General features: G+C 44.7%; 1 protein-coding gene across 1 annotated transcript in view; it reads left to right on the top strand.

Annotated features, from left to right (window-relative positions):
- LOC117357067 (myosin-IIIb-like) overlaps positions 1–15,016 on the top strand; it is a 175,968-nt gene that overhangs the window by 148,455 nt on the left and 12,497 nt on the right. The window contains exons 23-25 of the mRNA XM_033937254.1: positions 11,290–11,427; positions 12,645–12,766; positions 13,992–14,173. Of these exons, the coding sequence (XP_033793145.1) occupies positions 11,290–11,427; positions 12,645–12,766; positions 13,992–14,173 (442 nt within the window). The remainder of the gene's footprint in view (positions 1–11,289; positions 11,428–12,644; positions 12,767–13,991; positions 14,174–15,016) is intronic.

The raw sequence follows: 15,016 nt of genomic DNA on the forward strand, positions 1-15,016 counted from the left end.
GGAAGTGCATTCTAGGTGTCCACCACCCCTTGGGTGAAGAAGAACTTCCTAGCATTGGTTCTGAACCTGTCCCCTCTTAATTTTTCCGAATGCCCTCTTGTTCTTGCAGTTTTCGAATGTTTGAAGAATCTGTCCCTCTCCACTTTCTCCATGCCCTTCATGATCTTGTAAGTCTCTATCTTGTCCCCTCTAAACCTCTGCTTTTCCAGGGAAAAGAGCCCCAGTTTCTCTAATCTTTCAGCATATGAAAAGTTTTCCATACCTTTTATCAATCCTGTCGCTCTTTTCTGAACCCTCTCGAGTATCGCCATATCCTTCTTAAGGTACGGTGACCAATATTGGACGCAGTATTCCAGATACGGGCGCACCATCACCCGATACAACGGCAGGATAACTTCTTTCGTTCTGGTTGTAATACCTTTCTTGATAGTACCAGCATTCTATTCACCTAATTAGAGGCCGCTGTGCACTGTGCCGACAGTTTCATTGTGTTATCTACTATTACCCCCAAATCCTTTACTTGGGTACTTTCACCCATTACCAGCTCTCCCATTGTATAGCTGTACTTAGGGTTTCTGTTTCCTACATGCAAGACTTTACATTTCTCTACATTAAACTTCATCTGCCATCTCGTCGCCCACTCTTCTAGTTTGTTCAGGTCCCTTTGTAAATCTTCACAGTCCTGTTTAGTCCCAACTCCACTAAATAGTTTGTCATCTGCGGATTTTATTACTTCGCACTTCGTCCCTGTTTCTAGATCATTTATAAATACATTGAACAGCAGCGGTCCGAGTACCGACCCCTGCGGAACACCACTTGTGACCCTCCTCCAGTCCGAGTAGTGGCCCTTCACTCCCACCCTTTGCTTCCTACCCGCCAACCAATTTTTGATCCATCTGTGTACATCTCCTTCCACCCCATAGTTCTTCAGTTTCCGTAGTAGGCGTTCATGGGGTACCTTGTCAAAGGCTTTTTGGAAATCTAAGTATACGATGTCTATGGGGTCCCCTTTGTCCATCCGTTTGTTAATTCCTTCGAAGAAGTGCAATAAGTTCGTTAGGCACGATCTTCCCTTGTTTTCATCAGTTTATTCCTTTCTAGATGCTCGTTAATGCTATTTTATCAGCGCTTCTACCATCTTCCCCGAAACCGAAGTCAAACTTACCGGTCTATAGTTCCCCAGGTCACCTCTCAATCCTTTTTTGAAGATGGGCCTAACATTAGCTATCTTCCAATCCTCCGGGATAACGCCTGTTTTTCAGGGATAGATTACAAACTGCTGTAGTAGTTCCGCTATTTCCTCCTTTAGTTCTTTCAATACCCTAGGGTGGATTTCGTCCGGGTTCGTTGATTTGTCAGTTTTTAATCTATCTGTTTATGTACGTCTTCAAGGCTTACCTCCATGGATGTTAATTTTTCTGCTTGATCTTCTTTGAAGATTTTTTTCAGGTTCTGGCACATTTGATGTGTCCTCTTTTGTAAATACTGACGAAAAGAACATGTTTAGTCTATCCCCCACTTCTTTTTCCTCCTTCACCACTCCTTTCCTATCTCTGTCATCCAGCGGTCCCACTTCCTCCCTAGCTGGCTGCTTCCCTTTAACATATCTGAAGAACGGTTTGAAATTTCGTGCTTCCCTGGCTAGCCTCTCTTCATATTCTCTTTTTGCTCTTCTAACCACGAGGTGACATTCTTTTTGATGCTTCCTGTGGTCTTTCCAGTTTTCCTCGGTTTTGTCCTTTTTCCATTTCCGGAAAGAATTCTTCTTATCTGCTATCACTTTCTTTACTTCTTTAATTATCCATGCCGGGTCTTTTGTTTGGCTCTTTTTGCATCCTTTTCTAAATCTGGGGATATACAGATTTTGCGCCTCGCTCACCGTGTCCTTGAATAAAGACCAGGCTTGCTCTACAGTCTGCGATTTCTTTGAGCTGTTCCTAAGTTAGTTCCTTACCATTATTTCGTAGTTTCCTTTCTTGAAATTAAAGGTTGTCGCTGTGGTTCTCTTTCCCATCGATATTCCTATTTCAACCTTGAACTTGATCATATTGTGATCACTGTTTCCCAACGGTCCCACTACATCCACTTCCTTTGCAGGTCCTCTTAGCCCATTGAGGATTAGATCCAGAGTGGCATTCCCTCTCGTTGGTTCTCTGACAAGCTGCTCCATGAAGCAGTCCTGTATAGCCTCCAGGAATCCGGTCTCCCTAGCGCATTTTGAGTTTCCAAGACTCTAGTCTATCCCGGGATAGTTGAAGTCTCCCATAACAATCGTGTTACCGCTTTAGCATTCTCGCTTCATCTCGGCTTTCATTTCTTCATCGTTTGCTTCGGTTTGCCCAGGTGGACGATAGTACAGGCCCATCTTTATCTCGGCCTATTCCTGGTATTTTAACCCATAGTGATTCCAATTTGTCAGTCGTCGCCACTGTGTCCACTCTGATCGAGTGAATGTTATCCTTTATGTATAGGGCTATTTCTCCTCCTTTCTGACCTGACCTGTCTTCGCGATAGTTTGTACCCCGGCAGTGCTATGTCCCATTTGTTTTCTTTATTCCACCATGTTTCAGAGACCCCAATGATATCTATGTTCTCTTTTTTGGCCATGAAATCTAGTTCTTCCATTTTGTTCCTTAGGCTCCTTGCATTAGTATACATGCAATTTAAGTCCTGGTATTTTTTTGCCTTCATTTTCTCTTCCTGTGCTACGATCTTCCTATCATCCTCTTCTTGATCTGTCAACTCTTGTTTTTTTCCCGTTGTGTCTTCCCAGCATTTTTCCCACTCAGTATCCCCTCAGGATACCTTCTTCCGAATCGTCGACACTTGGTCAACTGTCGGCTTTCCCCTTCTTCTTAGTTTAAAGCCTGCTCTATTACTCTCCTGACGTTTGCTAGAAGTCTGTTCCCGCCGCGCTCAGGTGCAGTCAATCTCTCCTGAAGAGCTTGCTCTTGCCCCAAAACGTTGTCTAGTTCCTCACGAAGTGGAACCCCTCTTCCTCACACCTCTCCTCATCCATGCATTTATTGATTGTAGTTCCGTCTGCCTCTTCACATCTGCCCTCGGTACTGGTAGAATCTCTGAAAATGCTATCCTCTGAGTCCTCATTTTCAACTTCCTTCCCAGAATCTTGAACTGTTCTATCAGTGCACTTCTGCTGTAGTCCCTCCTGCTGACATCATTTGTCCCGATGTGGAACATCACTGTAGTCTCTACCATCTCTGCTCCTTCTAGGATCTTTTCAATTTTGTCGACGATGTCTTTTGCTCTTGCTCCTGGGAGGCAGGTCACTAGTCGATCCTCTCTCTCTCCTGCTATGTGGCTATCTACTTGCCTTAGGATTGAGTCTCCCACTAGAATCGCAGACTTTCCCTTCTTCAGTTTTCGCTCCGGTCGTAGGTCTATGTCCTCGGTGTGCCTTGTCTGCTTCTTCTTCTAGGCATCGGCAAAACCTTGCCTCCCCTTCCTGCGGGATTCCTCTGTGGGTTTCTTCTTCCTTGGAGTCAGCTTCCTCTTGTTCTCCATTCCATGTGGGTGTATCTTCACCTTTCCTCTGATGATCGTGTTCTTCCACCCTCCTCCTGATAACGAGAGAGTAATAATAATAATAATAATAATAACTTTATTTTTATATACCACCATACTACAAACAGTTCTAAGCAGTTTACAAGGGAAGAGACTGTATACAGACAGCGACTTTACAGAGAACTTTTGAAATTACATTGTCATGCTAAGTTTAGTCAGGCTTATCTGGAAGTGTTTTGGAAGTACATCAGGTTGAAGTGAGGTCAGAGGAATTTGTCAGAGTAGATGTAGTAGTAGCAGTTGATCTGTTTTAATTTACATAAGAGGATTGTATTTCATAATTATAATGAGTGGCCATTACTTTTTGCACAAAAAAGGAGTGTCTTTTAAGATTATTGCTATTTATTATTTCTAAAGCGCTGAAAGACATAAGCAGCACTGTACATTCTAACACACAGTTCCTGCTCAGAAGAGCTTACAATCTAATTTAGACAGGACATTTCAGAGTTGGAGAGATTATAGTGGGTATAGGTATCTGACAGCAGTGAGTGGGACTTAAGAGTTGAAAGCAGTTTCAAAAAGTGGGCCTTTAGCTTGGATTTGAACACTGCCAGGGATGGAGCATGACGTATTGATTCAGGAAGCCTGTTCCAGGCATATGGCGCTGCAAGAAAGAAGGGGCGGAGTCTGGAGTTGGCAGTGGAAGAGAAGGGTACAGATAAGAGGGGCTTGTCCGATGAGCAGAGATCACAGGGGGGGAGCATAGGGGGAGATAAGCGAGGAAAGATAACAGGGGGCTTCAGAGCGAATGCACTTGTAAGTCAGAAAGAGGAGTTTAAACTGTATTCAGAAATGGACGGGGAGCCAGTGAGAGTAATGTGAGAATAACGGCTCTCACGAAATATGAGTCGTGCGGCAGATTTTGAACGGATTGAAGAGGCGAGAGATGGGCACGTTGTAGGCCCGAGAGATGTATGTTGCAGTAGTCTTAAGTGCGAGGTGACAAGAGCGTGGACAAGGGTTTTGGTCATGCGTTAGAGAGAAGAGGATGGATTTTGGTAATATTATAGAGGAGGAAGCGACAGGATTTGGCGGTCTGTTGGATCTGAGCAGAGAAAGAGAGAGGAGTCAAAGATCACCCCAAGGTTGCGAGCCGATGAGACAGAGAACGGCGAGAGAGGGGAGGCGGGTTTAGGCGGAAAGATAAGGAGTTCAGTTTTAGCCATATTCAGTTTGAGATGGCAGCGAGACATCCAAGTGGAAATGTCGGACAGGCAGGCTTAAATTTGGGCCTGAACTCCCGCAGAGATATCTGGCGTGGAGAGGTAGATCTGGGAGTCATCAGCATAGAGTTGATATTGAAAAGCATGAGAGGAGATTAGCGTACCAAGAGAGCGGGTATATAGGAAAAGAAGAGAGGGCCCAGGACTGAGCCTTGGGGTACGCCAATAGACAGCGGGATGGCAGCGGAGGAGGATCCACCGTAACAGACGCTGAAGGTACGACAAGAGAGATAAGAAGAATACCAGGAGAGAGCAGAACCCCGGAATCCCAGCGAGGACAACATGTTGAGAAGGAGGCAGTGATCAACAGTGTTGCAGGCAGTAGTCAGATCGAGAAGAATGAGGATAGAGTAGAGTCCATTGGATTTAGCCAGGAACAGGTCCTTAGAGACTTTTAGCAAGGGCAGTTTCCATAGAGTAGAGAGTGTATAAGCCCAATTGAAGCGGGTCAAGAATATTATGAGAAGAAAGGAAGTTCAGGCAACGGCGGTGAACAGCACGTTTGAGTAGTTTGGATAGGAAGGGGAGGAGGGAGATGGGGCAGTAGTTGGAGGGGGACGTAGAGTCTAACAAGGGGCATAACTACAGCATGTTTGAAGACATCAGGAACAGTAGCAGTGGAGCGCGAAAGGCTGAGGATGTGATAAATGGGAGGGATCACAGCGGGAGCAGTAGGCAGGTAGGAATCGGATCGGAGGAACAGGGGGTGGATTTGGAGGAGGAGAGTGTAAGGTTTAGCCCCCAAAATGTAAGGTTGAAGCAGCCTTGCAATCAATACCATCGTTGAAGATCCAGTAGGCAGTAAAATTACTGACAAAGACAGGTAAGAGTGCTTGCGTAAAGAATATATATATTGTGCAGAAATAAGCTTAATATTACAGAAAAGCAGAATTTTATAAAGATACATCTAGCATTACAATTAATCAGAGAGAAAAGACAGTTTACCTTACAGAGTCCAGAGGAAAGAGAGAGAGGGGAGGGGGTGATGTTCCAGACAGAGAAGAAGGGGGGGTGTTGCAGAGAGGGGGCTTTTATAGTTTGGAGTCTTATACTAAAAATAGAAACTATTGTATGTCCCAGTAAACTGTTTGAAGCAATGGTGTGAGAGATTGGAGAAGAAAAGAGGGAGAATTTCCAGTATCCCTCCGAATGGTTTCTGATTAACCTAACTATGGCCTAGATCACTAAACCTCCAAACCGTGTGCGATCCGTTTACGTTTGCATGCCGGCCGACCAATTCAGTAAAGGCCTGCATGCAAATGGGGATGATAGTTAACACGTCCCCCTACCCACGGCAAGAGCGATCCCTGCTCATGTGCACACCCTGACAGTAGTGACAGGAGAAGCAGCCTCAACCCAGCCCAGATCTCTCTTGCCTGCTCCCGGCCTCTCCTGCTCTCTCCTCTTTAAGGAAGTTCCTGATTGGTTGAGGTGCCCCAGCCCCTCCAAAGGGAGGAGCCTGAGGCGCTTCAGCCAATCAGTGCCTTAGGCCTCTCCCCGTGCATCAGATGATGCGCCAGTGCGGGGCCTAAGGCCGCTGTTGGGCAGCAGTTGGCCGGAGAGCAGGAGGAGGGTCTGGGCACCCCTCCTGCTCCTGAAGATGTTGGGAGCTTCCAAGGAGGAGGAGAGACTGGGTACCCCTCCTGCTCCCAACAATTTTAAAGGTACCGGGGTGGGTGGGCTGGGCCCGACCGCCTGGGCCAACCAGGGGGGTGGGAGGCCTAGGAGCAGGAGGGACTGAGCACCCCTCCTGCTCCCAACTTTGGTGTCGGGTCGGGCCATTCTGTATCGGGGGTGGGCCAGGGGGGGGGGGTAGTGCTGCGCTGCACTGCTTTATTTTTTTTCTTTTTAACGCTGGTGGCAGGAGGGAGTTGGCATCCCTCCTGCTTTTTTTCTCTGGGGGAGGTGTGTTTGTTTGGGGGGGGGGGCACATTTTTTTGACAGGCCTGCCTGTTTTATTATTTTTTTTTATGGGGCAGATATTTTGCGTGTGTAACACTCGCAAAATATCTGTGCCATAGAAAAAATGAATAAAAAAGACAGGCAGACCTGTCAAAAAACCTGCTGACCTGTCGGTAACTCAGTTACCACTTCCACAATGGTAGGATGCACAATGTCAGATGGTATATTAGTGATACAGTGCAGGTTGGAATGTCAATTTTAAAACAGGAAAAAGCCTCAGACAAGGGCCCTCCCACCTCCACAATGGTGGAATAGCGGTGGTGGAACGTTCACCTCACTGGCTATAAAGCCTCCTTTGCGTGAACCAAGCACTACACTGTATTAAAGTGCAAGAAAAGATACTGTGAGAGAGATGAAAAAGTTCAACTTGTCTTCGTTGATCGGTACACCAACAATGGCCAGCGTTTCACTATTCAGCTGCCTCAGGGTGTAACGTATCCGATCAAACTTTTATTCGGACGCTAGACGTGTCTCCTCCATCCAAAGATGCCATCTGACATTGTGCATCCTACCATTGTGGAAGTGTTTCATTGAATTATTGTTGGGTTTCACAATATCCGGGGTTTTTTGGGGTAACTCAGTTATCGACAGGTGTGCAGCAGTAGGGTTTGTCAGTGATTGCCAACTCGATTTACTGTTCGATTTTTGTATTTCCCTATTTTTGGACCTTGTGTCCTTGTACTGTTGGATTTCTGTACACTCTGTGTTGCATTCGCTAATAAAAATTATTTGAAGAAAAAAAAGTAGTAAAACCCGACTCAAAAGAGCCAAGCAATTGTTAGTGAATCAAGGGGCCCTCGGCCACAAGAGGGCATTCGCTCAAACTCAGGGGCGGGAAATCTCATGGCGACACCAGGAAATATTTCTTCACCGAGAGAGTGGTTGATCCTTGGAACGAGCTCCCGGTGACGGTGGTCGAGGCAAACAGCGTGCAATAATTTAAGAGCAAATGGGATGCCCATGTGGGATCCCTTAGAGGGTTAAGCTAAGGAAACCTGTCAGGTGTGGGATCCCTAGGATAGTAGACTTGGGGGTGGGTCAGAGTGGGCAGACCTGATGGGCTATGGCCCTTATCTGCCGTCATCTTCTATGTTTCTAATCGCTTGGCTATTTTGTATGGGTTTTACTAATTTGCATTGGACAATCGGGATCGGATCACTACAGGCTTTAGTGAATAGTGCAGGAGGGAAATCTGGTCGTAAAGGGCTCTCAAACCGATCGGTCAGTCTAGAAGAGTTATGCAGACAGATTGATAGGCTTAAAAACGATAAATCCCTGGGACTGGATGGCATCCATCCGAGGGTAATCAAGAAACTAAAAGGGGCTGTAGCTGAACAGCTTCAACTAATAGCCAATCTGTTGATCAAATCGGGAAGGATTCTGGAAGGCTGGAAGGTGGCGAATGTTACGCTGATCTTCAAGAAAGGTTCGAGGGGAGATCTGGGAAACTACAGACCGATGAGTCTGACCTCGGTACCCGGAAAGATGGTAGCACTAATAAAAGACCGCATCATTGATCACCTTAACGGACACAATCTGATGAGGACCAGCCAGCATGGCTTCAGCAAAGGCAAATCTTGCTTGATGAACTTACTGCACTTCTTCGAGAGAGTAAACAGGCAGGTAGACAAGGGTGACCTGGTCGACATTGTATATCTGGATTTTCAGAAAGTGTTCAACAGGGTTCCGCATGAACGACTACTTCAAAAAATTGCGAGCCATGGAATCGAAGGTGAAATACTCACATGGATTAAAAACTAGCTGGTCTTGGAGAATGAGATGTACAATGTCAGCGTCTATGAAACAAACTTGGGTTTTTTTGTTACATAGAGCTTTTTGGACCCCAGTTAGATTGCAAAAGTTAAATAGTTCTTTGTCTAATAGATGCTGGCATTGTAATCTGGATATAGGGACTTTAGATCATCTTCTGTTTTATTGTCCCCTTATCTTAGCCTTTTGGAACTCAATCTGGGATCAAGTAAATTGTTTATTGGAAAATCACGTAGCATTAACTTATGATACTGTACTTTTTGGTATGTCTATGAGAAAAAAGAGTCAGATATCAATGTGTAATAACAAACTTTTATTGATTTTGACCGGAGTAGCCATTCAACATATTACTAATAACTGGAAAGACCATAGTAGGCTCAATTTTAAATTTTGGTGGAATTCAGTTTGCCACATATACAGAATGGAAAGATCAATAGCGGTGCAAAATGGAAACTATAAAAACTTCATTAAAATTTGGGAACCATTAACGTCCTTTTGTCATGATTGATGCCATTTTTCTAATATTTCTATATTTAATATGTAAGATAAGGGTGGGGTGGGGGGAGGGTTTCTATTATATGAAAAATAAAATTACTAGAGGGATTTCAGGATGGGAGAGGGAGGGTTATATTTGCAATTATAAGATATAACGATAAGATGTACAAGTGTTTAAATCTATGTTATTGTGTTGCAATTTTTGTACACTTGATGAAAGTTTTAAAATGAATAAAGAATTAAAAAAAAACAACCAACTAGCTGGCGGGTAGGAAATGGAGAGTGGGGGTGAATGGACAATACTCGGACTGGAAAAATGTCATGACCTGGAAATTGAGTACAACGAGTGAGGTGATAAAATTTGCAGATGATACGAAGTTATTCAGAGTAGTATTGCAGTTTTCAGAAATTAAGACCACTTTGTTCGATAAGTTTATTACTTAGTGAATTTTATTATTGAAATTCTATTTTACAAATATTTGTATCTTTTACTGTATGATTGTATTTTGCTGATTGTCCAGCTCTTTTTAGTTATGGCGATATAAAACAATGAAGTTATTATTATTAGTAAAGACGCAGGGGGATTGCGAAGACCTCTAACGTGACATAAACACGCTCGAGCAATGGGCCGTGACATGGCAAATGAAGTTTAATATGGATAAGTGTAAGGTGATGCATGTCGGTAACAAAAATCTTATACACGAATACAGGATGTCCAGTGTGGTAGTTGGAGAGACCACCCAGGAAAGAGACTTGGGAGCACTGGTTGACAAGTCAATGAAGCCATCAGCACAATGCGTAGCGATAGCGAAAAGGGCGAACAGGATGCTAGGAATGATTAAGAAGGGGATCACAAACAGATCAGAGAAGGTTATCATGTCGCTGTACCGGGCCATGGTACGCTCCCACCTGGAATACTGCGTCCAGCACTGGTCGCCGTATATGAAGAAGGACACAGTACTACTCGAAAGGGTCCAGAGAAGAGCGACTAAAATGGTTAAGGGGCTGGAGAAGTTGCCGTTCAGTGAGAGATTAGAGAAACTGGGTCTCTTCTCCCTTGAAAAGAGGAGACTGAGAGGGGACATGATCAAAGCATTCAAGATAATGAAGGGAATTGACTTAGTAGATAGAGACAGGTTGTCCACCCTCTCCAAGGTAGAGAGAACGAGAGGGCACTCTCTGAAGTTAAAAGGGGGATAGATTCCGTACAAACGTAAGGAAGTTCTTCACCCAGAGAGTGGTGGAAAACTGGAACGCTCTTCCAGAGGCTGTCGTAGGAGAAAACACCTTCCAGGGATTCAAGATGATGTTAGACAAGTTCCTGCTGAACCAGAAAGTACCTAGGTAAGGCTAGTCTCAGTTAGGGCGCTGGTCTTTGATCTAAGGGCCGCCACGTGAGTGGACTGCTGGCCTCGATGGACCACTGGTCTGACCCAGCAACGGCAATTCTCATGTTCTTAGGTAAGAAGATATGACAGCAAATATGAGAACTTCATAGAGATGTGAAATGTTTGTGTGTCTCCCCCATGATTTCCCCTTTTATTGCAAATATATGACACTGAAGGTTTCTGAATTTTAAATAAAATATAATATTAGACAAAGGGAGCCTGAGTAAACGCAACCCCCCCCCCCCCCCCCCCCGATATTTAGCACTGTTTCCCCAGTCAGAAACAGCTGCTAATTGCTTAAATAGCATTTTTGTGGCTATCCGCAAATATTCAACAGGAAATAGCCAGTTATACTGAATCTGTCTGGTTAACAACTACCGCTAAATCGACTTTATTGCGTGACTGATAAGAAGTCCTATCTTTAACCGCTGTAACTTAACCAGGTAAGTTTTTAGAGGCCCCAAAAAATGGATATTCAATGTCAGTCACCAGAAGTGGCCCGGCACTGAATTTCCAAGTTTAATGCCAGCAGTGGGCAGTCAAAGTGCTGAATATCAGGTCTACAGTTTCTAAATGACACTTTAATTCAGATACATTTGTAGGTTTTTGCGCTGAGCTTCTCGTTTCAGGTCCTGCCGCAACATCTCTATTAATTTCAAGTCAAGACTTTGACTAGGCCAATTTCAAAACTTTTCCCTTCAGCCATTCAGATATCGGCTTTATTTTTGTGTTTTGGATCATTGTCTTGTTGCAGAGCCCAATTATGTTTCAGGCTTTTCAGACGAGTGACTTGGTCTCAGCTGCAGTCTGTTTCTCTGTAGGGGTCTCGCTGTAACTGCTCTCTCTCTCTCTTTCTCTCTGCTCAGACTACAAGGCCTTCCAGTACCGGAGGAGGTATCGAGACCTGCTGCAGGATCTGAGAGACCAGGAGAAGAAAGCCAGACAAGAGCAGGAAGCACAGAGTGCAAAGAACAAGCATGAGAGAGAAGAAACAGAAAACAAGGGTGATTATCGCACAACACTCAACTATATATCTCACCCAGACACAGCATCCTCATTACATCATGGTCACAAAGTCCTCTCCAGTATCTCACTCACCCGCTCTGCTACACCCAAACCCTTCCCAATACATCCATGTCCTTCACATGTTCCTCACGCTCTCCTTTCCCACAACATTCATATGCATCCTCCTTACATACTTCCTGTCAACTGTTTCCCCCATAATGCCATCCCTATCTCACTCCCTGTGCTATATCCATGTCCTTCACACCCAATATCTTGCATGCCCTCCCTGCTACCCCCACACCTTATGCATCTCTTAGGCTGTTCCACTACATCTACAGTTATGACACCTTCCTCACCATCAGAATGGGACAGTTCATCGCAGCTATTTCATCGTGGGACATTTCAACATGGCCATGATGAATTGTCCTCTCCACGATGGTCGTGATGAACTGTGCTTAAAACTTCTCCTCCTCCCACCGGTGCCTCTCCATTTCTCAGCCCCGCTCCCCATTGTGCTTCTCCTCTTCTCTGCCTTCCTCCTGCATACCTCTTGAAAAGTTTGCCGGCGCATCATTCACCCCCTGCTTGGCCGGCCTTGACTCCTTCTGATACTTTCTAGTTATGGGACCAGAATGTGATGTCAAAGAGGAGACAGGGTTGGCACAAGCAGGAAGTGGAAGGTGCTGCTCGCATTGGCTAACTTTTCAAGAGGTATGGGGGGCAGGTTGGGGTGCTTCTATCTTGGGGGGTAGGAATTGGAGGCACTCCTACTTTGGGGCGTGGGGGGCATGATTCCCCCCCCCAAGAAGTCAGGTGCATGGGGGGTTACGGAGGGTGCTCTTATTTTGCTGGGTTGTCAGGGGCGCTTCTACTTTGGGGGGGTGTAGGGGTTCTACTGCTTTGAGTGGGAGTGGGGGGCATAGCCTTCCACAAGAGGACTGGTGCTGCCGTGGACGATTCATCTTGGTTAATTCAACAATGAAACAGGTGCAATGAATTGTCTGTGATGAATCGTCCTAGACCTCCTCATCATATACAGCCAAATGTTGTTCCCATTAAACTCACACTTCTAAAAAACCCTCCCTAATTCATCTTCTTCTTGACCCTCTCCACTACTCCTTCCTGCCTCCCACATTGCCTTTAAAATTCTGACAGATTTCACACGCTCTCTTATGGCTCCCAGTGTGCGCATTTGTATATCTTTGTGTAATTTCAGGAATTTCATCTCTTCCGGCTCCTGTACCAGTGCCCAGAAAGAGATTACCTCAGTCCCGTACCATGCCAGAGGGGTCTCCATCCCAGCCCCCTGTTCCACGTCCACGCAGCAAACTTGTCATGGTAATACCTCAATACCTCTTCCCTCATGGAAACTAGCACTTCCCCTCCGTGTCTTGCTGAAATGAATAGGTAGCATTTTAAAACACAGCCGAAAGTATTTACATTTCCACAGGATTAATTCAAGTTTCAAGTTTATTTTTAACTTATTGAATCACTTAATTTAATTTGCTAAATGATTTACAAATAAAAAAGAAAGAGGTGTACACATTGGTTAATTATAATAGATTAAGTAAGTTTGACATACTAACATACAAACTAACAGATACATAAGGGAAGAAGGGGCAGAACTACAATTGTATATATAAAAGAAAACATAAATGGTAAAAACAGCAGATTTGGTGACCCAGGAAAAAGATGTGCTTTTATGTTTATTTGCATGAGGAGAGATGAGGTATCAAGTTGAGAAACCTTTTTCCATCCTCTCTCTTCCTCCTTCAACACCACTTCCATATTGGACATACTCTGTCACGTGGCCAATGGCTGGTACCTGGTTATTGTGTTCTTACTTACCCCATTACACATTGTGAATATCAGATTTCCTTCCTCAATGGAAGCAAAATGCTCTGGGCCTTTTAATTTGTATCCATTGTCCATCCTGTAGGCTTGAATACATGGCCACGTGTTGTCCAAACTAAATTTTCCTGGCCTTGGATTTCCCTTATGTCAGGACCCTTCTGTGTAAGCTTCCTTATCTAGAGAATCATTAACAAGGAAAGATGAAAGGAGTGAAAAAACATCTAAATATCTGTGGAGGTTGTACAAGTATTATACAGAGGAATTGCAGTACTCCAGAGCAAGTAACAGAATGGGTAGGGTGGGGGGGGGGGGGAGATGCAATATCTATTTGTCTGTGGTTTCAGCATTACCAGTGGAGGACAGGAGTGAAGGTGTCCAGAGAAAGCTAAGTTTGCCCTGAGAGGGGGAAAGCTTTGGAAAATGCCCCATGAGCTGGTGAAAGGTTGAGACACCTTTCTGGGGTAATTAGTGGAGACTAAACCATCAATGGAAGTTAGAGACCTGGAATGTGCATAGAGGAGAAAGCACACCTTAGTGATATATATCTGTTTGAACTTCCAAAATATGTCACATAGAGATTAGTATGAAATCGTCAAAGTTCTAGGAATGATGCAGATAATCCATATGTTTCTGAAATTGATTATTGATATAATGATGATGCGCCCATTACATATTAATACTTGATGATGTTTACTTCCTCCACTGATAGCTGACCCCATTTGATAATGCTCTGACTTCGGATAACGGATCCCAACAGCAGGCACAGTGGGAGGCAGAGAGGCAGCAGAGCAGGCGTAGAGCGACCTTGCGATGGTTCAAGGAAACCCAGCTTCGCAAAGTGATTGCCAATGGCAACTTCCCGACCTGGCTGCATGGCATGATTAGCCGCCGGTGAGTGTGTGCACACCAGATCCTGACTGCTAGCAGTCCCCTCACCCAGAGGCGAGTGGGTTAATGACCAGTAACTTGGAACTTAGAATCGGCAATGCCTAGTGACCTGGGTAATGACTATTCTTGTAATATACCCTTCCCCACCACCAGCAATGTCGTCCTCTGCGTGTGTGTTACCAATCAACACCTTCAGAAATACCCACCTATAGTATCTCCTTGTCTGTGAATTAGAATGTACTGTAACTCTTCTACACTACACCTGATTTAACTTGATTCAATCGATATATATTATCTCCTGTGATATGTATTATCTTCTGTGACATGTATTATCCTCTGTGTTATGTACCATTCTGTTAAATTGTTGTATCATAATTCTTTACCGTTCCTGTAATCTACTCTTATCCTGTAATGTAATTCTACTGGAATTGCCCAGACATCTTCTATATTGTAATCCGCCTAGAACCGCAAGGCACAGGCGGAATAGAAATCCCTAATGTAATGTAATGTAATGTAATGTGTGTCTGAGAAGGGTAGTGGTGGTAATAGTTCTCTTCTTCTGGGATGGAAGTGGCCAGTGCTGGCATTGCCTCTCCCTCCCCAGAAGCTAAACATAGATGTCCCTTTGAATATTGAGCTGTTGGTTAAAATACACCTGCTGTATCATTACACAAGCCCCCCCTCCCAAAGGGAGCTGGACTGAAAGGGCTGCCCATAAGCAGGGTTCAGCTCAACTCCCTTTCATCTGCAGCCATGGGACAGTGTCCATCAGGCAAAAGAAAGGGGTCACTGCCAATGGTGAACCAAGAGGGGGCGATAGGAGCAGTCCATCCAGGTTTTGCACTC

Source organism: Geotrypetes seraphini, chromosome 1 (genome assembly GCF_902459505.1).
Source record: "Geotrypetes seraphini chromosome 1, aGeoSer1.1, whole genome shotgun sequence".
Taxonomy (NCBI): domain Eukaryota; kingdom Metazoa; phylum Chordata; class Amphibia; order Gymnophiona; family Dermophiidae; genus Geotrypetes; species Geotrypetes seraphini.